The 25,682-nt window shown below is 40.8% G+C and overlaps 1 protein-coding gene across 1 annotated transcript in view; it reads left to right on the top strand.

Moving 5' to 3' along the window:
* The first annotated feature begins 11,791 nt into the window (after nucleotides 1–11,791).
* kif26a.S (kinesin family member 26A S homeolog) overlaps nucleotides 11,792–25,682 on the top strand; it is a 131,565-nt gene continuing 117,674 nt past the window's right edge. Inside the window, exon 1 of the mRNA XM_018232311.2 lies at nucleotides 11,792–12,515. Within this exon, the coding sequence (XP_018087800.1) occupies nucleotides 12,381–12,515 (135 nt within the window). The 5' untranslated portion in view covers nucleotides 11,792–12,380. The remainder of the gene's footprint in view (nucleotides 12,516–25,682) is intronic.

The following is a 25,682-nucleotide window of genomic DNA, read 5'->3' as shown; positions in this document are numbered from 1 at the left end:
GTTTTTGACACATAAATTTGATCAATTTGAGTTTTTTCGGGACATGAACTAGATCATTCGATTTTTTTCCCCAGTCGTAAACATGCAAACATTCAAATTTCGAGTTTATCCGAGATAGAAAAACCTTCACACAACGGTCACATTCAATTCTTGATAAATATGCCCCTATGGGGCAAATTTATCAGAAATCTAATTTAATATTTTCCACCATTCAAAATTTTTTTTGCACCCAAACTCACACATTTGAGTTATATTTTCGAAAACTCAAACGTCTGTGGGTTAATAAGAAAAAAAAATTTGAAAATTTGAATGTAAAAATTTAGGTTTTATCCAAAAACTCCATTCAAGTTTTCTGAACATAAATTTGATCATTAGAGTTTTTCCCCCGTTGTTTTTCATGTGTGTTTTTGACATAAGGATTTTTTCATAAACATGCAAACATTTAAAATTCGAGTTTATCCGAGGTAGGAAAACCCTCACACAACTCACAAATTCGATTTTTGATAAATAGGCCCCTTTAGACTCCATAAATATATATAATTTTTTTAAGAACATCAAATACACTAAGGGGGTTATTTATCAAAGTCCGAATTTATCTCAATATTTTCTGAATAAAACTCCGACCAAATCCACACGGGTTTTTTGGCCTTATTTATTAATACACTTTCCTGAAAATTGTTTGCTGGAAAAAAATCTGAAAAAATCGTGGAAAATCCGATTTTCCACGATTTTTTCGGATTTTTCAATCGATTTTCAAAAATGTTTCCAATTTTTCACCCAACAACTCCTGAACTTTAGGGTATTGCCAAAAACCCAGCGCACATAAAAAAATCATTGGGACTTCTCCCTTTGACTTATATGCAACCTCGACAGGTCTGAGATGCCGGATTATCAGATTCTGACTTTTCCATCCTCGGGGTTTAAAAAATTCTGAAAATTTCTTGATTTTTTTAAAATTCCGATTTTATTTTAAAAAAAATCACGACCTTTTTGTGATTTTTGCATTCGGAGTTTAGTAAATAACCCTCTAAGGGGGTTACTTATCGAAGTTCGAATTTATCTCAATATTTTCGGAAAAAAACTCACCGATTTTTTTTGCGGGAAAAAATCATGAAAAATCCGATTTTCACTCCAAAAACCTCGGGGTATTGTCAAGAACCCAGCGCACATCAAAAAATTATTGGGACTTCTCCCATTCTCTACAGGTCTGTGATGCAGGATTCTCTGATTCTGACTTTTCCATCCTCGAGGTTTAATAAATTCTGAAAAATTCGTGATTTTTTAAAAGTCCGATTTTATATTAAAAACATGAATTTTTAGTGATTTTTGCATTCGGAGTTTATTAAATAACCCCCTAAAGGTTTCATATTTCGGAACTATATTAGAACTATTGCTAACCTAAGCATGCTTATTAGGGAAAATTATTTGACGATAACTATGAACCACTTATGACTTCCCAAGCTGAACTTGTATTTTGCCCCTTCCATATTAAATCTCCAAAAGTCTTCCTGTGTGTGTGGGGCAAATAAATACAAATCTTGGCCCATTGTTCCCTTGTTCCAGGATTCTTTATTTATATTTATTTATATTATTCTTTATTTTTTATTTATTCTTTATTTGCTACTTGGCTGACCTTTAGACTTAGTAGCTGCTGTTACGGATATCCCACAGGGACTGGCTAAATCACTGCACAAATATGATGTGACTGAAACATTATATATTAATAAGCCCAATATAAATAAAAATGACTTTCTCTCAGTGCAGGTGCGGCAGGGCAGCTACATAAAAATGTTACTAACAATTTATCACACAGAAGGAATCTACTGTAAATTCTACACAAGTCATGCCAATGCTCAAATAAAGAAAACCCTAAGACTTTAATTCAAGACACTTTCAAATGTAAGATAGCATTTTCCACTATAACTTTATTATTACTCCCTCCCATATTATTATAAGGTAATCCTTTGGTTGCTCTTGCACTCAGTACTGGTTTGCTTAGGATGACAGGAATTGTAATGTAGAGGCTGCTTTGAATCCCTTCACCCCTCAGGCCTTGATACAGAGTCACTGGGGCTCATTTATCAACACTGGGCAAATTTGCCCATGGGCAGTTACCTATAGCAACCAATCAGTGATTAGCTTTTTGAAGCCAGCTGCAAGTAGAACAACGAATGCAGCAATTTGATTGGTTGCCATGGGTTACTGCCCATGTGCAAATTTTCCCAGTGTTGATAAATGACCCCCACTGCTCTATTTAAGGTTGGAACCTATCAGCAAGATTCATGTTCTTCAGCTGTTTTAAAAGACATGCAACCATTTTATTCTATTATTCATTAGAAAAAGTACATTTTCTTTTGCTTGGGGTTTGTCTATGATTGTGTTGTATGGGAGCAAACAACTCAATCAACCCAAACTAGCCCTGTTATATTCCTCGTTTTATATTACAAAAGGAATATAACATAACCAATACGGGTGACAAGAAATCAAATTTGGTTAAATGAAAATAATGCTTATATTAATAAAGAATATAGGACAGTCTGCACATTCGATAAGGTTTATTATAAGACAGTGGGGTTACAGACAGTGTGCTCCTGAGTTTAAGGTTCAAGTATAAAGAGAAAAAGAAGACAGAGATTCTTTATATAGGGCTTTTCTCAAATTAATCTTTCCCAGTGGAAAAGTTTCAAATTAAAATGTACCAATTATTTAATGGTGTTAAAAATTCCCCATTTAAAAACATACCCTCATTATCTTTATTTCACGATTATCTGGGGCACATTCATGCGTTAATATTACATAATTCACAGCAATACATTCTCCTTTGATTAGAGATATATATGAAAGTGGTGTTCCTTCCTGACACCTTTTAGAAATATACATGTATACTATATAGGGGCAGATTTATCAAGGGTCGACTTTCGAGGGTTTATAAACCCTCGAAATAAAATCCTTCGAATTCGAATATCAAATTCGAAGGATTTTAGCGCAATTACTTCGATCAAAAGATCAAATAAAAATCGTTCGATTAGAAGGATTTTAATGGATCGATCGAAGGATTTTTATTCGATCATAAAAAAACTTAGAAAAATGATGGGGAAGGTCCCCGTAAGCTAACATTGAACCTCGGTAGGTTTAAACTGCCGAAGTATGAAGTCAAAGTTTTTTTTAAAGAGACAGTACTTTGACTATCGAATGGTTGAATAGTTGAACGATTTTTACTTCGAATTGTTCGAATCGAAGTCAAAGGTCGTAGAAGCCTATTTGATGGTTGAAGTACCCAAAAAATACTTCGAAATTCAAAGTTTTTTTTATTCGAATCCTTCACTCGAGCTTAGTAAATCTGCCCCTATACCAAATATATAAGTTTGAGTCCCAGGAAGATTTAGGGGCAGATGTATGAAGGGTCGAATATCGAGGGTTAATTAACCCTCGATATTCGACTAGGAACTAAAATCCTTCGACTTCGAATATCGAAGTCGAAGGATTTAGCGCAAATCCTTCGATTCCTTAGATCGAACGATTAAATCCTTCGAATCGAACGATTTGAAGGATTTTAATACAACGATCGAAGGAATATCCTTCGATCAAAAAAACTTAGGCAAGCCTATGGGGACCTTCCCCATAGGCTAACATTGACTTCGGTAGCTTTTAGCTGCCGAAGTAGGGGGTCGAAGTTTTTTTTAAAGAGGCAGTACTTCGACTATCGAATGGTCGAATAGTCGAACGATTTTAAGTTCGAATCGTTCGATTCGTAGTCGTAGTCGAAGGTCGAAGTAGCCCATTCGATGGTTGAAGTAGCCCAAAAAACACTTCGAAATTCGAAGTTTTTTTAATTCGAATCCTTCACTCGAGCTTCATGAATCGGCCCCTAGGTATCCCCAAAGTCCAGCAAATCTTAGGCTCTCCTCTGCCTGATCAAAATTATTTTCTTTAAAACCGGATTGCTGTGTTCCTCCAAAATATATCCTCCTATATATAAACATACAGATATCTCGTGCTTGATCCAAAACATTTTGATTCATTATCCAGAAACCCTTTATCCAAAAAGCTCCAAATTATGTAAAGGCTGTCACCCATAGACTCTATTTTATCCAAATAAAACAATTTTTAAAAAATGATTACCCTTTTCTCTGTAATTATAAAACAGTATCTTTTTACTTGATCCAAACTGAGATATGAGTAATCCTTATAATAAGCAAAGCCAGCATATTGGGTTTATTTAATATTTACATAATTTTCTAGTACACTTAGGGGCACATTTACTATTGGTCGAATATCGAGGTTTAATTAACTCTCAATATTCGACCGTCGAAGTTAAATCCTTCGAAGGATTTACCGAATTTCCTTCAATCGAACGATCGAAGGAAAAATCGTTCGATCGATGGATTAAATCCTTCGAATCGAACGATTCGAATGATTTTAATCCATCGATCGAACGATTTTCCTTCGATCAAAAAAAGCTTGGAAAGCCTATGGGGACTTTCCCCATAGGCTAACATTGATGCTCGGTAGGTTTTAGGTGGCGAAGAAGGTGGTCGAAGTTTTATTTAAAGAGACAGTACTTCAACTATCGAATGGTCAAATAGTCGAACGATTTTTAGTTCGAATCGTTAGATTTGAAGTCGAAGTCGTAGTCGAAGGTCGAAGTAGTTTTTCCTTCTTATTCTTCACTTCAGCTAAGTAAATGTGCCCCACAAGGTATGAAGATCCAAATTACGGAAAGATCCATTACCCAGAAAACCCCAGGGTACAAATACACTAAAGTGCAAATTCGCCAGTGTGACGTCATTTCATAACTTTGCCGATTTACTAACGGGTGCTGGCGTAAATTTGCTAGTGAAGTGGACCTACTCTAGCGCTACTTTACACCCTTACACCAGGCGAAGTTGCGCTATGGCGAAGGGACGTAACTACGCTAATTCACTAACTTGTGCATTTTACTGAACGTTACCTCTTGCGTCAGACTTGCCTTCGCCACCACAGACCAGGCGAAGTGCAATAGAGTAGATAGCAATTGCTCCAAAAAAAGCTGACATTTTTTCTAAGTCCCAAAAAACGCTGGCGTCTTTTACTTTTTTCAGGGTGATAGGCTGAAAAAGATCATGCATTTTTTTGGGGGTACCCTCCTTCCCCCCTACATTTCCTAACATATGGCACCTAAACTATACAGTGGGCACATGTATAGGGCAAAATAACAACTTTATTTTATTTTCTGAAGCTTTCCCAGGCTTGTGTAGTGTAATGTATTTGCTGCTACATATACGTCCATTCTACTTTAACTTGGCGCCGTATGCAAATTAGGCATCGCTAGCGTAACTTCGCTTTCCTTGACGAATTAACGCCAGCGCAACTTTGCTACCATTTGCCTCCCTGAGCACAACTTCGGATTTTAGTGAATTAGCGGCGCAATGGCGAAACTTCGCCTGGTAAAGTGCGGCGAAGTGCGACGGAGCCTGCGCTAGTGCAACTCCGCAGGTTAGTGAATTTGCCCCCAGGTCTCAAGCATTCTGGATAACAGGTCTCATACCTGTAGATTGGGCCTATTTTATCTGGAAAGCAGAAAGTAGAAGATTGCTGCTGAGAAGGTATAAGTTAATTCTATTAATGAAATGTCTTTAAACACGTGCAGCATTTTTCTTTGTGTATCCTTTATCCTCAAATCTAGCTAAGATTAACTTAAACTTCTCTTGTACTATAAATATTGTTCTTTTATTGACAAGAGACAAAAAAAATAAACGAACTTAACTAAATATTTGGGAAAATACTGTGTAAAAGTGAGAAGCAGTGGAAATCTGCAAGGAAATCAGAAAGGAAAGGTTATCTATATAAATGCAGAGAGGTAAATCACTCAATAGTTTTGTCAGGGCTTTTCTAGTAAATTGTAGTGCCATAAAACAGGCTGTTGAAGGTCAAGTAGGGAACTGGCAGAGAGAGACTTAATTAAGCAAATGTTCCCATATTCAGCAAAAAAAAAGAGAATCTGTTAAAGGTTTTTTCTTTTTCTCTTGAGAGTGGGTGGTGAAGGGGTAATGGTACATGTAACTACTCCACTGGGCAGAGATTTGCACCCGGAGAACCACAAGCTGACAGTTGCTGCTTGAGAAGTATGGACAATGAGTTACAGAGCATTTCCATTGCTCTCAGGGAAAACCGCAGAAGACTTGAAAGAACCAACAGATGCTTCCCAGGCTGCTGAAAGGAAACTGTACCACCTATGAAACTCCAGGCCTTGTATAAATCTAATCTCAGAGGTAGAAGATTATTTGTATTGATGTTGTGTATTTTTAAATACCACAAAAAAAGTATTTTATTCAAAAGTCATTTGATCAAATGTCTTAAAGTTATTGTGATGTCAGGTTGCTAATAAGTGGTTGTTAAGGTCACTGAACCTAGCAACTTGGACTATGAATGATCTATAACAATGAATAATGTAAACTATGGGGTGTTCCAGAAGGCACCCTCCCCCACTCAATTTCCTCTCTGGGTGCAATGTCACTGCAATGCTGCATTTAACTAGGTGCAACTCTTTGCCCTTACTCCAGCACCTAGAATGTGGGACAAGGTGAAAAATACTATTTAGAGATAAAAGAGTTATCTAACTCACATATGAACATTAGGTTAAGGTCTGGTTTTGTACCCAGCACCATGCCCAAGGCTTCATAAATGTGACCTACAATTAAATCACTTAAAAACCCAATATTTCTAACTGCAAATAGTAAAACTTATTTTGAAGGCATACTTCTACCTTTAACTAACTTGGCCAAGGTCAAAATGAGTTGACACAAGGACCAAAGGTTGTCTATTCTGAGGAATTTAAGCTGTGTGCACATTATATTAAAGGAGAACTAAACCCTAAAAATGAATAGGGCTAAAAATGCCATATTTTATATGCTGCACTCATTGCACGAGGCTAAAGTTTCAGCTTGTCAATAGCAGCAATGATCCAGGACTTCAAACTTGTCACAGGGGGTCACCATCTTGGAAAGTGTCTGTGACACTCACATGCTCAGTGGGCTCTGAGCAGCTGTTGAGAAGCTAAGCTTAGGGCTCGTCACTAATTATCAAGCAGAAAATGAGGTTGGCCTGTAATATAAGCTGATAGGGCTGACTAGGGATGCATCGAATCCAGGATTCAGTTCAGGATTCGGCCAGGATTCAGCCTTTTTCAGCAGGATTCGGATTCGACCAAATCCTTCTGCCCGGCCGAACCAAATCCTAATTTGCATATGCAAATTAGGGGTGGGGAGGGAAATTGCGTGACTTTTTGTCCCAAAACAAGGAAGTCAAATTTTTCCCCTTCCCACCCCTAATTTGCCTATGCAAATTAGGGTTTGGATTCAGATCGGTATTCGGCCAAATCTTTCACAAAGGATTCAGGGGTTCGGCCGAATCCAAAATAGATTCGGTGCATCCCTAGGGCTGACTATTAAATTCTGATGCTAATTGCACTGGTTTCTGTGCTGCCATGTAGTAATTATCTGTATTAATTACTAACCAGCCTTATATTGTGACATTTCTATTCTATGTGTACTGTATATTGTGAGTGGGTCCCTAAGCTCAGTAAGTGACAGCAGCACAGAGCATGTGCAGTGAATCAGCAGAAAAGAAGATGGGGAGCTACTGGGGCATCTTTGGAGACACAGATCTTTACTGCTAAAGGGCTGTGGTTGCCTGGGGCTGGTACAGAAGCTCAAAACATAATGTACAACATTTCTAGCTACTTCTTTAGTTTAACTTTCCTTGTCTTTTAAAGAGGCAAATAGCTGCCAAGCTGGCCAGTCATTGCGTCATGGTCATGGGTGCTTTCCCAACAGATTGCTCTTGTTGCTCAACATCTGGTCTCATCAGAGCTCAGCCTGTTCCACGCTGTGTTGTCTGGCCTGCCTTCCTAATGTTGTTCTCCCATCCAGTATCATTGGTGAGACGATCATGCCCTTTGCTCGTCCAGAACCTGTAGCTTTGCTCCTCTCTTAATAAGACCTGGCGGCATCCTATTAGCCAATGGCTCCTCCTGAGGTGAAAGGCGGCTGTTAAAGGCAGAAGCAAGAGCCGAGACCAGGGAGCCTAGAACTGGTTCTGGATTTGGAATGCCGTTCGTGACACTGTGCCTACTTTATCTGGATCTGGAAAGGCAAATAGCATAAGTGACACATCCGGACAACCTAATGCCCATCTGATCACCCTCCCACCTGACTCAATGACACAACTATTAGTAACCTTGTAACAATCACAAGGCCAGATCATACAGTTGCAGGTATTGCCTTTTATGCTCTTAACCCCAATTTAAATGGCAAACCTATTGGAAAATTGGAGTCGAGAGAAGCGCAGAAACAATTTAAATTGATGTTTTGGATGACAGATAAAATACCATATGTATTTACATGTAATGGTGATATATAATAACCACCCAAAGTGGCTAAAAAAACTGTTACGTTTTGGGAGTAAATACACAAGACTCCCCATGGTTGGATTTTGAGTTTACTTCTATCCAAGAGTAAATACTGGGCATTTTCTGTCTTCTATTTTATCAGGAGGGAAAATGAAAGCTTTATATTCTGCTGTAGCAGTTGGCTCATGACTGAAAGGATTCAGGCTTCTTTGCGCAGGGATTAAGGCTTTCTCTACACTCGTTGTGGGATTGTGTGGATCAATAAACATTTCCATAAAGTTCTTCTCCTATGAGAGGATGATGTTTCTTTGGATTGTTTCTTTATTCAGATATGAGAATTGGATGTCTAGCCTGCACCTTCACTCTCCTACATCAAAGTATTAGCTAGGTTTCTCGCTGTAATAGAACTCCCAGCAACCTCTGGTTAGTTGCAGGTTTGCTACCACAACTATATATTTCGGGGTTCCCTTAGATCTGAGACTGCAGCTCTAAATTCAAATACCCATTTCATGACAAAATCTGCTCGTTTGTATCTGCATCAAAATCAATTTGCTGAGAGAAAATGAAATTCTGCCTTTATCTTACTGGCAGTCATCAGAACCCTCAGATATGTATTTCTAGGCTCTTATTTTATATTCAGGGTAGCGCCGGTTTTATCTTCAGATTCTGAATTTCCTTGCTCTCTCTTAATCTCTACAATCTCTGGTGGGAAACCTTTCTAGGAATATTAAACAAGAAAAGATTTAAAGCAGATGAAAGCAGTTCTGCCTAGAGTTTGGAAACAGAAAGTAAATTGTTACAGTAAATATTACACTCTTTTTGTTGGGTTCACTGTAGTGAACTGTAGTGTTGGGTTCACTGTAGTCTGTGAACTGCTTCTAAAGGGAAAGTAAGTGCAAGATCATATAGTCCAGTACAACAACACTTAAATATATAACCATAGTCTTTTAATGGTAACACTTGAGGTGTAGTGATACCCACAGCATTGATAATGTCTTTAGCAACCAATTTATTTGGCACAAGTCATTTGCTTTGTGTAGACACAATGGGGCAAATTCACTAAGCGCCGAAGCGCCTAACGCTAGCGTCAATTCGCTAGCGTTGGCATTTTCGTTACTTCGCAAATTCACTAACGAACGCTTGCCTAAATTCGCTAGTGTTACTTCGCACCCGTACGCCTGGCGAATTTGCGCAACGGACGTTACTACGCAAATTCACTAACCCGCGCATTGTACTGAACGCTACCTTTTACGCTAGACTTCCTCAGACCAGGCGAAGCGCAATAGAGTAGGTAGGGATTGCTTCAAAAAAAGTTCAAATTTTTTCTAAGTCCCAAAAAACGCTGGCGTTTTTTCTATATTATGGGTGATAGGCTGAAAAAGATCAAAATTTTTTATGGGGCTCCCCTCCTTCCCCCCTACATTTCCTAACTCATGGCAACTTAACTATACAGTGGGCACATGTGTAGGGCAAAATAAACATTTTATTTGATGTTTTGAAGGTTTCCCAGGCATTTGTAGTGCTGCTACATATTCCTCCATTGAAATTTGAATTTGGCGCTGTATGCAAATTAACCATTCGCTTCGCTTAGCGAATCGATGCTAGCGCAACTTCGCAACCTTACGCTACCCCTGAGCGCAACTTCGGATTTTAGTGAATTTGCGGAGCGCTGGCGAAACTACGCCTGGCAAAGTGTGGCGAAGTGCGGCGAAGTTACGCCTGGCGCAACTACGAATCTTAGTGAATTTGCCCCAATGTGCTGACACAACCCTGAATTTACCACCAGCTCAAAGCAGGTATTAATTGTAATGCTTCTTTGTGTTTCCTTGGGTCACTTACCTTGCATGCACTCAATTCAATTAACCTTTGTTAATAGTGTTTAACAGTCTGCATTTAAGTGTCAGTTTGAGTCTGCATTTGTAAATGAGTCTTATAGTTCAATTTTAGCCATACAGACATTGATCGCCATATTGAACTGATCTGATTGATCCGACGCATGGGCTGAATAATTGATTTTATTAGCATGAAGGTGCAGCCCCCCATTGCATCACTGGTTGGCTAGTGACTCCATGTAGGTGCCAGCCAGGGCAAGGCACTTGTTAACCTGAGTTTCCTTTGTTGGTGCTCAGAGTTAAAGTGGTTGTTCACCTTTGAGTTAAATTTAAGTATGATGTAGAGAGTGATATTCTGAGACAATTTGCAATTGGTTTATATTATTTGTGTTTTTTGATTTACTTAGTTTTTTATTCAGCAGCTCTCCAGTTTGCAGTGTCAGTAATCTGGTTGCTAGGGTCCAATTGACCCTAGCAAACGTGCACTGGTTTGAATAAGAGACCAGAATATGAATAGGAGAGGGCCTGAATGGAGATATCAGTTATGAAAAATATCAGTGACAATACATTTGTAGCCTTACAGAGCATTCGTTTTTTAGATAGAGTCAGTGACACCCTTTTGAAAACTGGAAAGTGTCAGAAGGAACAGACAAATAATTAGAAAACTATAAAAAAATAAATAATGAAGAAAATTTGGAATTGCCATTCTATAACATGTAAAACGGTAACTTAAAGGTGAAACACCCCTTTAACCTTTTAATGCATTTATATTAGGGGCAGAGCCGGGCCACACCGGGCAGATGCCCTAGGCAACCTGGCTGGGCGCGGCGCTGGCTGAGCGTGTGCATGCGCGAGTTGACACCCGCACGCATGTACAGAAGCGCTAATTTGCGTGCATGATCGCCCGGCAGCAAATCTCCTCTCCTCTAACTGCCTTCCGTCGACTCGGCTACAATGTAAATCGCCGGCGGGGTGGCACCTGGAGCGCTTCATTTTCCAAAGTCGCCTGAAGTTTCCTCGTGAGGCAATTTCAGGCAACTTCAGAAAATGAATCGCTGCAAGTGCCATCGCAGGCGATTTACATTTTAGCCGGCGGGAGGCAGTTTGACGAGATTAGGAGAGGAGATTTGCCGTTGGGCGACTAATGCATTCATGCACGCAAATTAGCGCTTCTGGGCGGGCGTCAACTTGCGCATGCCTGCGCCCAGCCAGGTTGCCTAGGGCATCAGTTCAGGGAGATTAGTTGCCCCAAAGAAGAGGAGATTTGTTGCTGGGCGACTAATCTCCCCGAATCTGCCTGTGTGCCCTGACCCTACATGTATTTGATGAGCTACAAGAGCTCAGTCATTTGCACGGAGCAGATTACAAGAAAGGGCTCGATTCCCTGCCAATAGGTGGGAGAGAAACCAGTAAGTGTCTGCCGGGGACTCTGCTGCTGGTGCGACGCTGACGTCACGAGCTCAGGACACAGCCCCGCTGGGATTGGCTCCTCAACTGAGCGCTGACAGTCAGCAATTAGCGGCAGTCGAGAGAGAGAGAGAGAGCGCTCCTGAGCCTGGAGTCCCATCACACTGGGGACAGGGAGGCAAGTGAGCGGCCACTCTATGCAGGGATTATCAGCTCCACGTGCTGCTCCTCACAACCTCCATCCGTATTGCTGATTTTATTGCACAGAGAGTTTTATTGCATGAGGTGCACTTCCATTATCACCTGATTAACACACGGCATTCAGTGTGGCTTCTGTAAGTGACTTAAGTGCTTATTACTTTCTCCCACTACCAAGTGCTTTTTATTTTGCCTGTGTCTCAGGTGTGGCTATGGCTGCCTCCTACTTTATGATGGCAACATCCCCCGCGGGCAGAGTCAGGGGCACGGCTGGAAATGAATGGATGGTATAGGCGCTGATCGCGGTCGCTCACACATTGTAGTCACACGTCGGTGCGGCTGCTGATGGCTGTGTCTGGTGTCTTTGCTGGAGTTGGCTGCAGCCCTGCTGGGACATTACAGGGAGTGGTGATTATATACTATGAGCTCATATCCAAGGTGCGCTTAGTGGGAAAGTCAGAGGATTCTGGACAGAACAAAAACACAATCCTGTCGCACAATTCATCGCAATGAAGGGATAAAGCGCGTTTCTATCGCTCAGGATATCTCACACTATGGCTTGTGATAATTCATCCGATCAGTCTGCCCTGGCAAGGAAAAACCCCAGCCTGCTGGACATAGGTGCCCTCTGCCTGGACTCAGAGATCATTTTTGGATTTACCAGTCATCTCTTGAGGAGAAGAGGCAAGGTAAGTGTCACTCTGTGTATACCATGTGTGCAAACATATATAGCCCAGACCTGGGAGCTTACACTCCATGCAGTGTGTAAGTATAGGCAGCTGCTGGGATTAGCTGGGTGTGGATGTGGGCTCGTGGCAAATTGTTGCAGTTCCTGCTGGATTTCAGCACCAGGGACAGTGGCACCATTAGATTTCAGCACCAGGGACAGCGGCACCGTTAGTTTTCAGCACCAGGGACAGCAGCACCGTTAGTTTTCAGCACCAGGGACAGCGGCACCGTTAGTTTTCAGCACCAGGGACAGCAGCACCGTTAGTTTGGCAATGGAGGGCACCGCTAGATTTCAGCACCAGGGACAGCGGCACCGTTAGGTTTCAGCACCAGGGACAGCGGCACCGTTAGTTTTCAGCACCAGGGACAGCAGCACCGTTAGTTTTCAGCACCAGGGACAGCGGCACCGTTAGTTTTCAGCACCATGGACAACAGCACCGTTAGTTTGGCAATGGAGTGCACCGCTAGATTTCAGCACCAGGGACAGCGGCACCGTTAGATTTCAGCACCAGGGACAGCGGCACCGTTAGATTTCAGCACCAGGGACAGCGGCACCGTTAGATTGACAATGGAGGGCACCGCTAGATTTCAGCACCAGGGACATAGGAACCGTTAGATTTCAGCACCAGGGACAGTGGCACCGTTAGTTTGGCAATGGAGGGCACCGTTGGATTTAAGCACCAGGGACAGCGGCACCGTTAGATTTTAGCACCAGGAACAAGGAGCCGCTGGCTACTACCCACTTTTCAAGGAAGCTATGATATGAAATATAAGTTGCCAGGGGCAGGTTGGTCACTTACCCCAATGTGTCTAGAGCAGGGACTTATTGTACTAAGACTAGTTAGAACCTTATTGCAAGGGTTAACATTAATATCTGTCTGAGCCCCATAAAAGGAGTTGGCATGGTGAGAATATCAATGGAACTTTTTGCTTGAGGGGTCGCAGATTAAGCCACATTGATTCATCTCTTATGTGAAAGATAAAAACAGCAACCTCACAATTCTTCCTTTTACTAATGCATATGTAGCTCTCTCAGTTGTCACCTCTCTGCAACTGCTCATGCATCTTCATGCACATTATTAAGAACAATATAGAAACAAAGTGAGAGAACAAATTGAAGGCAAGTAGCTATGTAGGAAACCTCAGCTTTACTGTTGAACCTACATTGCCTTCTGATTTGATCAGAGGAGTCAGGGCCATTACTCAAGGCCATGAAATATTTAAGCAAGTTAGTGCAGCCTGGAAGGTGGTGAGAAGCGTGGCTGCCCCAGCGGTCTCCAATGGAGGGTTTTCTGTCTCTGCCATCCAGTGGAGTCATCTCTTCCCTACAACTTATTAATGAAGAGGAATTTCTAACTCTAGAGAGAAGTCTATAGGAACTTGCGGGGGGGGGGGGGGGGGGGGGTTATCCCCTAATCATCAATCAGCACCAATCTCTCTCTGAACTTTCTCTACAGCCACCTTGGGGAAAAGGAAGAAAACCAAACACTCATTTACATTACAGTCAGGGTCAGAAGGAACTATTGTGCATGGAGAGTTGTTTGTATAAGAAGCACATCAATTCTCTTTGATCATACCTTTCTTCTGTATAGGTGAAATGTTGAATGCCAATCGGCTCCTGAATCTTAGAAATTAAGAGAGCGTTTTTTTTGTCTCAGTCGCTTTATATGATTTATGTCTGTGCAAAGGAGGCTGTTTGTCTCTAAAATATAGTGTATATTGGCTGTTTGGTTTGAACACTTACCTATAGCCTATCTACTGGAAGCAACCCATAGCCTGCTGTTAGGTAGATGTCTGCTTGGAGCTGCAGAACACCTCATATGAGACTACACACCCTCTGGGGGGGGGCAGGGGGGTCTCACTTGGTATTTCAACTCTTCCCTCTCTCTGCCTGATTCAGGATACAGCAGCTATTTCCTAAGCGTGTAAGGACAGTTGCCTATTGTAGCTCAGAATTCTAAAATGCTGTCCACAATACGCTTAAAACATGCAGTAACCCCACCCCAAACAATTAACAACAATAACAGTGACTCTTATAATAATTATACCCTGGGTGGGGCACTGGACAAAAACCCCAAATTAAAATCCTGGTTTCAAGGCTCACAGAACGAAGCAGAGCCTCACAAATCACGCAGGTTTATTTATAAATAAATAAAGGGGAAGGCAGCCTTAGAGGGCTCAACAGACCATGTAATGTGTGAAGCCATTATTGTCGCACTGAGATGAATTAAACCTGTAGGGACCACACCACTTGAACGCTTTGTATTGACTGTATGCAGAAAAATGCACCGGCAAGCTGTTCTTGTATAGCAGATCGTTACAAAGAGCTGGCAGCGAGTGGGTTAATTAGACATTGCCTGAGATATGCACCCACACAACATGACTGATGACGAGTAAGCCGGGAATTCAAGGAAAGAAGTGAGATCATTAAAAAAAAAGATACTTTTTTTTTTTTATAACGATACATAGATCTGAAATATATCCACTTCTTGAATAATTCATTGGGTTTGAGTAAGAGAAAAGTGGAATTAGAAAGTGTACTATGGAAAAGGCTGTGCTCCCTGGGGTTAGACTTCACACTGTCAGCTTGGCTTAGCTTTATATTGGATCAGTGGAGCATGAGGCAAAGGGAAAGGGGAAGATTTTTATTTGGCCACGAGATGGCGCTAATGAACCAGACATTGTGCTCTCTGATTTTGATCCGAGTGGGTGCTGGCAGACTACAATTACTTCTAAAATGCCAAGTAGTCCAAAAAGAGATAAAACACATGTAATGCTATCTGTTTAAATTAACTAGTGTATTTTTAAATATCCTCAGATGATGCATAATGAAACACATTCTCTATCAAATAAGGAATTCTGCAATAATTCTGGCGAAAGTGTGAATTTGCAGACTTTAATTTTATTCTATTTTATCTTTTTTTTGCTAGCTGTGCAATGTCATTTACCCCCAAGGATGATCTCTTACATTAAACAACCATAGCTAACTAGTGCCATTCAACTGGTCATGTTTTAAACAAGTTACTTTACAGGATGAATATTGTGACTACTGAATTATAAAGTATAACCTACAAATATGTCATTTTTCTTTACTGTGCCAACAGCAGAAAGCCGGAATTTGCTGTCGGAAATGCCATTTAACTTGAAGTTCATCAATGCTAAAAACCTTGTAGATTTAATACATTTCCTAGTAGAACAAAGAGAAATTAGTTTTATATTGGAAAGAATAAAAAAGTGTTATGCTTAATAAGTCTAATAAGAAACATTTCTACTATGTAACATTTAATTGGTAAATGGTAATTAGACATTTCTTAAAAAATATATTTAATCCCTGCCTGCCAGAGACCCCATTGTAATTTGCAACCTTCCCTAGAGAGCGAAAGAATAAGCTGCACATACTGAGTCCTATTCAAGCAGTCAGGTACCCCCAGCCCTTGCCATATGCTTGGAAATCGGCTATGGATAAAGTGATAAAGCTCCTGCTGAGTTCATTGGAGTGGGGGGGCGTGGCTTCTCTTTCTTGTTCTCTAAGTGCAGACAAAACAGATATGATGCTACTCTCGTTATACAGAACACAAGAATGCACAAAAAGACTTATTCACAGTAAAACATCTTTGAAAACAGGAGTGAGATCATTATACATGGCAGCACCCAGGTCCGGACTGAGAATAGAAATAGGCCCTGGCATTTCAGGTACACAGAGGCCCAATCAGCTCACATAGAGGCCCAAACAGCCCCACCAGACCACTAAATACTGACTTTCTATGGGACCTTATAGCAGCCCCTCTGGCATTTGCCAGAACCCACAGATTGCCAGTCTGGGCCTGGCAGCACCCTAGCAGCATTGAATAGTTTATTAGCTAGATTTTGCATACTGTATAGTGTTGACAACTGTAACCTGGTATATTTGTATACTTTAAGTAGGGATGCACCGAATCCAGGATTCGGGTTGGGATTCTGCCTTTTTCAGCAGGATTCGGCCGAATCCTTCTGCCCAACTGAATCCTAATTTGTATATGCAAATTAGGGACAGAGAGGGGAATCACATGACTTTTTGTCACAAAACAAGGACGTAAAACATGTTTTCCTCTCCTATCCACTAATTTGCATATGCAAATTAGGATTCGGATTCAGTTCGTATTCGGCTGAATCTTTCGCAAAGGATTCAGGGGTTCGGCCGCATCCAAAATAGTGAATCGGTGCATCCCTAAATTTTAGTAAATCTGTAGGAATCCGGGGAAAGATTATTTTATCTTTAAAAAAGTTCTATTATCATGGGTTTCCTTCTAGGCTGATGCTTTGCCACTGTATATCAAATCAAAATCAGGGAAAGGTGCTGCTCAGATTCCAGCTACAGACTAGTTTTGCCCATATTAGGGCTCATCAGGGTAGTGCAGGATTTTCTAATCAGCATATGTGAAAGCAGACGATTGGTTTCACACCAACGGCACATTTGCAGTGAGAAATACCCCCTGCCTAATCTGTATGCAAAGTAGGAGGAATCCTGGGAATGAAGCCAAGTTTCTTTCTAGTTTTTTTTTCTTTAGGCTGAAGCTCTCCAACTTGGTTTTAAAGCACATCCAGGGTATATGTTGATCCTAACTACCTTGTTACCAGGTCAAACCAAGAGGGTATTCCACGAAATAGAAGATCTTAAAGCAAAGCATGGCTTCCTTTCCAGATTTTTACTGTTCTTTTATACAAATAATTTAGGGCTCTCACTTCACTACAACCATGTGCTTCATTGATGAACCCCAGCAAGGCCATGTGGAAGTAGAAATGTAAAGGCAGTGTACTAAAAATGGCTGCAGAGTGATGACTGGTCAAAATGGGACGAAGTTGTTATTCAAAAGGATAGTTAGCGAAGCTTTACCGTCTCTAGCACAGGCTCTATACCCGAGGCTGTTTTTAGGCCTGGATTTGTGGCAAGGCCACCAAGGCCCAGGCCTAGGGCGGCAGGATTTTAGGGGGGCGGCATGCTACCCAACCACATTCACACTGATTCAGAAACACTGGGGGTGAGCAGGAGATACAATCGTTTTTTACATTTCCCGTGCGCCAATCTCCATTGCTGCGCTGCAGTCCCGATGATGAAAATTTGGGAGGGGATGACGAACAGCAGTGGGTCTAGGGGTGCCCGCTATATAAATCCAGCCCTGCCTGTTTCCCCTTGATATGTTTAGCAGTGGAGACAGCAGGTGTGACAGTTTATATGTATAATGAAGATATATTGACATCATAGGGCAAATGCAGGACCTTTCACCATAACCCCCCAATTATATATTTATGGTCTGCATTTTCTTTATATTAACTGCAGCTGCTGATCCTGATAAGTATAACTGTAAGTAGTGATGGGCGAATTAAATCGCCAGGCGCGAATTCGCGGCGAATTTGCGCGTTTCGCCGCCAGCGAATAATTATTTTTTCGAAAAACGGATGCCGGCGTCAAAAACACGTAGTTTCGCGAATTTTTCGCCATTTCGAGAATTTCGCGCGAAATTTGCGAATTTTTCGGCGAATCGAAATGGCGCAAATTCACCCATCACTAACTGTAAGTATAACTCCTCACTGCTTAGGAAGTTGTCTAAACTTCCTCATGGTTCTTCTATTTAGATACCCTGATTTATTCGCTTATGTGGCCGCTATAGCTCACAGCAACCAAGCATTTTTAAAGGACACATCATACAGCAATTTTAGATATTGTCAGCATATGCATCAGGGATAACCAGGCAGTGAAGGGAGAGGCCTTTATATATTCCCAGAGTCACATTATTTGCCTGGGTTGTAGTGGGCAGGGCAAATTAAAATTAGGATCCCTACAGGCTGCATTCTGACAATCCTCTGGTAAATTAGATGGCAGCATTTCCAACAACTATTCCTTACAATATTTCAGCTTTTCATATATTCTGACTTTAGCCATTCTTTCTTATTACGTAAGGACACCCACCTTGCACACCTACCTCTTATCTATCTTATATCCCCTGGCTTCTGGTAGCCTTGCTGAACATTAAAGACAAAATAATTTCAACAAAAATCCACAAACTTCCATGAATGGTCAATGCGCAGAGCTAATCTTTAATAGATGCCTTGGTTCTTATTATTGACACGCTCAGTATTTGTGGCGACCTTTGGAGCAAGTCTGAAGGGCAGAGATGTATATTGACATAAGATAAAAAGATTATTCCTTTATCTCTGACTTGTAGATTTTATCATTTTGTAACATGAAAAGACCCAAAGATGTAGACATAGAAGAGCTTTTAGGGCTCCAGCAGCATGTTTACTGGCAGAAATTAACATTAAATCATAATGCCCCAAGATTCAATATAAACCAGAGCCTTAAAGTCTAGACATAATCTATTAGGTCCCAATCTCTCTACCAAGTCCTAACATTGAATTCAATAACATAAAATAGTTATGACAAAAGGTGACTGCCAACTAAAACTCCATGTGTCAGATTCAGCATTTCCTTAATTTTGTACTCAAAGATATATCAAGAGACCCTACTATGTACCCCCAATTAGCCATGCAAAGGACTAACTGTCCAGGTATATAAACTTTTGCCTCTCTTACTACAAGTGGATCTCTTGTAGTAAAAAATGGAGCTGAGCACATGGACAGGAAACAGTTCATAAAGGGTAAGTTGAAAAGTTTACACCAAGCCTTGTAACCCCATAGCTGGAAATGTAATTTTTGCTTCCAGTCAGGTAACAAATACTAACTGGTTGCTAAGGGTTACTAGACCTGTTGCAAATGTTGAGACTTTTATTAATGCCAAAGGCTCCTCGCTTCATCTCTCTCCTATGGAGTAAAAAGCACCAAGAGAGATGGGCTGTATGTTTCTCTTCTCTCCCTAGCATGTAGGCCACTCTGTGTATTTATTTCTATATATACAGGTATTGTACCTATTATCCGGAATCATTGGGACCTGGGGTCTTTCCGTAATTTGGATCTTCACACCGTAAGACTACTAGTATATCATATAAACATGAAATAAACCCAATAGGCTGGTTTTACTTCCAATAAGGATTAATTATATCTTAGTTGGGATCAAGTACAAGCGACTGTTTTATTATTACAGAGAAAAAGGAAATCGTTTTTAACATTTTGGATTATTTGATTATAATGGAGTCTATGGGAGACGACCTTTCCGTAATTCAGAACTTTCTGGGTAACGGGTTTCCGGATAACGGATCCCATACATGTATATGTTTTTGGGAGTATATACAGTGAATTAACTTTTTAAGCTATTGGTTTAGTTAGTGGTGATGGGCGAATTTATTCAACAAGCATGGATTCATGGCAAATTTTCACGTTTCACCACCCGTGAATGCTTTTACGAAACTGCAGCAAAAAAAGTAGCCGTGGAAAATTGTCCCACATCAAAATTATTTGGACCCCAATTGACTTTAATGCACTTGGATAATAGTTGTGCATATAAAAATTGTCGCTCGCATCAAAATTGTTGCACGTCATAATTATTATGACGCCCATTGACTTCAATGCCTTTCGCAAATTTTTCGCCGCTTCGTGAATTTTTCAGCAAAGCGAAACGGGACAGATTCGACCATCATGAATAGGTAATTTAATCCATAGGTAGAATCTTGGACCTTTCTACTAGCAGCAAAAAATCTTCCCTAATAGTGCAGGAATATGAAACATTAGTTTTCTATGATTTTGCGAGTTACAATACAAGAGAGCAGAGGAGCTGGGAAAAGTAGTGTGCAACAGCAGGATGGTCAAGTGTTGATCTTGCTGCTATAATAAGTAGTGATGGGCGAATCTGGGCTGTTTCGCTTTGCCGAATATTTAGCGAAACTGCATTGAAGTCAATGGGAGTCAAAATTATTTTACCGTGCGACAATTTTTGACGCGAGCGACAATTTTTAAATGTACGACTATTTTGTCCAAATGCATTAAAGGGATACTGTCATGGGAAAAACATTTTTTTTCAAAATGAATCTGTTAATAGTGCTGCTCCAGCAGAATTCTGCACTGAAATCCATTTCTCAAAAGAGCAAACAGATTTTTTTATATTCAATTTTGAAATCTGACATGGGGCTAGACATTTTGTCAATTTCCCAGCTGCCTCAAGTCATGTGACTTGTGCCTGCACTTTAGGAGAGAAATGCTTTCTGGCAGGCTGCTGTTTTCCCTTCTCAATGTAACTGAATGTGTCTCAGTGGGACATGGGTTTTTACTATTGAGTGTTCCCATTGTTCTTTTGTTAGGCTGCTGGGGGGGGGGAAAGGGAGGGGGTGATATCACTCCAACTTGCAGTACAGCAGTAAAGAGTGATTGAAGTTTATCAGAGCACAAGTCACATGACTTGGGGCAGCTGGGAAATTGACAAAATGTCTAGCCCCATGTCAGATTTCAAAATTGAATATAAAAAAATCTGTTTGCTCTTTTGAGAAATGGATTTCAGTGGAGAATTCTGCTGGAGCAGCACTATTAACTGATTCATTTTGAAAAAAAAATATTTTTCCCATGACAGTATCCCTTTAAATGCATACGTCTGTGTGAGTCTGCATCTCAACCTGCGTTCGACACTTACATACATCTGTGTGAGTCTGCGTCTCAACCTGCGCTGACCGCATGAAACCAGAACGCAGCTCAAAACACCTGTGTGTAAGGGCCCTTATCGCGAGCAGCAAATTGTGCATTTATTCAAGGGATAAAGTTGCTGTTGAGGAAATCTCTGAGCTTTGCAAACATGCACACATCCAATCTTCCAGGAGATTAGCCGTGCAGTCACTTGCTCCCTGTGTTTGACATACATACATGCTTGCACTAACTGGTCAGCTCAGGAAATGAACATATGTACATGTGTGTGTGTGTATAGAGCAGTGGAGACAGACAGAGGTTGAGGAAAGAAAACGTGGCCTATTTGTCCCATTTTTATTAAAGGAAAACTATACCCCCCAAACAATGTAGGTCTCTATAAAAAGATATTGCATAAAACAGCTCATATGTAAAATCCTGCTTCATGTAAATAAACGATTTTCATAATAATATACTTTTCTAGTAGTATGTGCCATTGGGTAATCATAAATAGAAAATTGCCATTTTAAAAAATAAGGGCCACCCCCTGGGATAGTAGGATTCACTGTACTCACAAACAAACCATACATGTTGGGTCACATGAGCCAATTAACAGACAGAGTTGTGTCTTTTGCTTCCACACTTCTTCCTGTTACAGATAGAGCTGCAGTATTTCTGGTCAGGTGATCTCTGAGGCAGCACACAGACCATCATAAAATGGTGGCTCAAGGCAAGAGATGTAAAAGGGCAATATTTACTTAAATATATATTCCAGTTTGGTAAGATTCTTTAATATGCCACTTAATATGATATGAACTATCTGTTGCTTAAGTGTTCATTTTGGGGGTATAGTTTTCCTTTAAAGAGAAAGTCTGTCTCAAGGGCAGGCGCATAGACACAGATATACATTATATAAAAGGTGGTCTCAGCTGCCGTCTGCTACAGATGTTTTGTTTTAAGAGTCATGTAATACAATCACGATAAAATCTATCCCACTAGGAGATCTGGAAGCTGTTGAAATGTCACGTTATCGCATGGCTAACGAGGGAATTTACTGGGCTGAATTCTGGCTCTTTGAGTGGTGGTCTTTCCTTAAATGATGAGCTCAGAGAGCTTTAAAACGGCAGTTTATTTGGGAAATCTGAAGGCAACATGAGATTTCACAAGTCATTTTGCTGAACCACCAGTAAGGATTAATCAGAAGTGAAATGTGTTGGCTCTCAGCGGCATTGCATAGATCTGATTTCTACTTTTTCTCCCCCACTGTTTTGTTTCAACTATTTTATTGGTTGATACTCTTTACAAATTCCATTATGTTGAATCACACGAATATAATCCACTGGGAAATTTCTGCAGTATGTTTTAAAATAGTCTTTCTGCGGATTTTTAGATTAGTGATTTTAGATTTTTTTATGTGTGATCATAAGAGGGTGCTGTTTCTAAAGACCCAAATGAAATCCATGCAGGAAAGTTGTTCTTCAGACAGTTAGTAGTTTTTGACATCTGCAGTTCCAGACTGGTTATGTGTGGATTCTGGTGAATACCAGAGGGTAGAGTCCTGTAGCGGGTTGCGTGTTACCCACAAAAAAATTGTATAGGGTATGCGTATAGGGTAGCGGTTCAAAGTGGGTAAATATGCGGTTCGCGGTTCGGGTTGCAGGTTGGGGTCGGTTCTTAGAAACTGAGTCCGCGCAGGACTCTACCAGAGGGGCTGCTTTAGGATGCCATAGACACTCACTTGGTTGGTAGGGGGCATTTCGGACCTTTGTGTACTTGAAATGTCAGGGATTCAGGGTCTATTTTGAAACCCAGTCTGGACCTCAGCAGAAGCCACTGCAATTCTCCCTGATTGCCAAGCTTGATCTGCACTCACGGTTAGAACTCTCCTCCAGTCAATCTAGCAAAAGCTAGACCACTTTTTTTATAAGATTCAACAATGACCTGCTTATTTGGTCATCTCACCAAATTGGCAGCTCATTTCTCAGTTATGGCCAATGGGTGGATCACATGTGAAGCCTATGCAGGGCTGTAAGGTGCAGACTATATTCACAGCTGACTGAAGACCCAAAGTGAAGTGATTTCCTTCTAGAGTATAATCTAAACATGCCTGGACAGAGAATTATTTTGGAACCAGATATTGGATATCTGCTGTACCCTAAAACTGTCCCCATAGTCATGCCACTGGCACCTAAATTATGAGGGGAGACTGTCAAGGTTGGGGTTGTTTTCTCTGGAAAAAAGGCGCTTGTGATGGGACATGATTACACTTTACAAGTACATTAGAGGACATTATAGACAAATAGCAGGGGACCTTTTTACCCATAAAGTGGATCACCGTACCAGAGGCCTCCCCTTCAGACTAGAAGAAAAGAACTTTCATTTGAAGCAAAGTAGGGGGTTCTTCACAGTCAGGATAGTGAGGTTGTGGAATGCACTGCCGGGTGATGTTGTGTAACTATGTAACTAACTATGCAGAATTTGGTGAGGCATGATACATTCCAAAAACGCACAGGGATCTGTAATTGCTATAAAGGTAGTGTCACATACTTTGAGGATCTTTGAGGGCCACAACAGTATGTTTAAAGGAGAACTAAAGCATAACCAAAGAAGTAGCTAGTGTTGTACATTGTTTTGTGCTTCTGTACCAGCCCAAGGCAACCACAGCCCTTTAGCAGTAAAGATCTGTGTCTCCAAAGATGCCCCAGTAGCTCCCCATCTTCTTTTCTGCTGATTCACTGCACATGCTCTGTGCTGCTGTCACTTACTGAGTTTAGGGACCCACTCACAATATACAGTACACATAGAATAGAAATGTCACAATATAAGGCTGATTAGTAATTAATACAGATAATTACTACATGGCAGCACAGAAACCAGTGCAATTAGCATTAGAATTTAATAATCAGCCCTGTAGCATCAGCTTATATTACAGCCAGGGAAGCTCATTTTCTGCTGGATAATTAGTGACGAGTCCTAAGCTTAGCTTCTCAACAGCCAATCAGAGCCCACTGAGCATGTGAGTGTCACAGACACTTTCCAAGATGGTGACCCCCTGTGACAAGTTTGAAGTCCTGGATCATTGCTGCTATTGACAAGCTGAAACTTTAGCCTCGTGCAATAAGTTCAGTATATAAAATAAGGCATTTTTAGCCATATTCATTTTAAGGGTTTAATTCTCTGTTAAACAGGCAACTGACAAACAATGGCACCAGTGATATCAGTTAAAGTCTATATTGGGGGACAGGTTGGTGCTACATAAAATCGAAGAGCCCATGTTCTGTTACCCTAAGGCAGGGATCCCCAACCTTTTGAACCTGTGAGCAACATTCAGAAGTAAAAGGAGTTGGGGAGCAACACTAGCATGAAAAATTTTCTTGGGTTGCCAAATAAGTGCTGTGATTAGCCATTTGGTAGCCCCTATGGGGATTGTCAACCTACATTGAGACTCTGTTTGGCAGTGCACCTGTTTTTTATGAAACCAAAACTTGCCTCCAAGCCTGGAATTCAAAAATAAGCTCATGCTTTAAAGGACACCTGTTGGGTAAAAATGTTATCCTCAACCAAAGGTGCGGGGGCATTTAAAAAAAAACCAAAAAACTACTGTTATCCCCAATCGGCTCTATTAGCCTGCACCTTTGGTTGGGGATAACATTTTATACCCTTTAAGGCCACCGGGAGCAACATCCAAGGGGTTGGAGAGCAGCATGTTGCGCACGAGCTACTGGTTGGGGATCCCTGCCCTAAGGTTTCCTTATAGAAACCATGTATTTAAAGTACATCTATAAAAACAATTAAAACCATTTAAAAGAGAGTCTGGTAGTGCATTAAACTAATTTTCCTTGTCATTCCTATCCCAGAATCACATGCTCCTATTCACCCGCTGCGGGTAGGTCATTTGCTGGAAATTTTTGTGGCTCTTCCTCAGAGGGAAGAGTTTGAACAGCTGCAGTCAGTTCGTCTGACCCATGGTCCTCCTCTGCTGAAATTTATTTTAAGGTCAAAAGAAAACAACAAAAACTCTCTTAAGTCCTAACCTGGTTACCCTGGTCATCTTTGATTTTACGATTAGACAAAATACATGTCCCAAAACCTGTCATTCTTTAAAGGAGACATATTGGATAAATGAAAAAACCCTAATTTCAATTTTTACATGGTGCTAAAAATTTATATTATCCTTAAAAAATTGCCCCTTTATTGAAGCTCCCTGTAGATGTTCTCTGATCCCTGTCTGTGTTTCAAATGAGGGGTGGGTGTGTCCTAATGGTCCCTGCTAGAAGCACAGTAGGAGGGGACAGCCAATCACAGCCCTGCAGTCACACAAGCACAGACAGGCTTCAGTTCCCTATCAGGTCCTGCTAGCTGCTGATTGGTTCCTGTCCTACAGTACAGTAAGCTGAGACCCGACAGGGACCAGGAAGTGGAAGAAAAAGGAGGGATTATTAGGGTTTTTGCAGAAATATTCAATAATTCAATACTCAAAACTTTTTTAAGCACAATTCTTCTATATCTAAATGAGTAGAACGCACTGGTTCATTCTTATTTTTTTACACAAAATGTCTCCTTTAAAAATATAAAGTTTTATTTAA

The sequence above is a fragment of the Xenopus laevis genome, chromosome 8S, assembly GCF_017654675.1.
Source record: "Xenopus laevis strain J_2021 chromosome 8S, Xenopus_laevis_v10.1, whole genome shotgun sequence".
NCBI classification, from domain to species: domain Eukaryota; kingdom Metazoa; phylum Chordata; class Amphibia; order Anura; family Pipidae; genus Xenopus; species Xenopus laevis.
The sequence above is the reverse complement of the archived record's forward strand: the minus strand, read 5'-3'. Positions and strand labels throughout refer to the sequence as shown.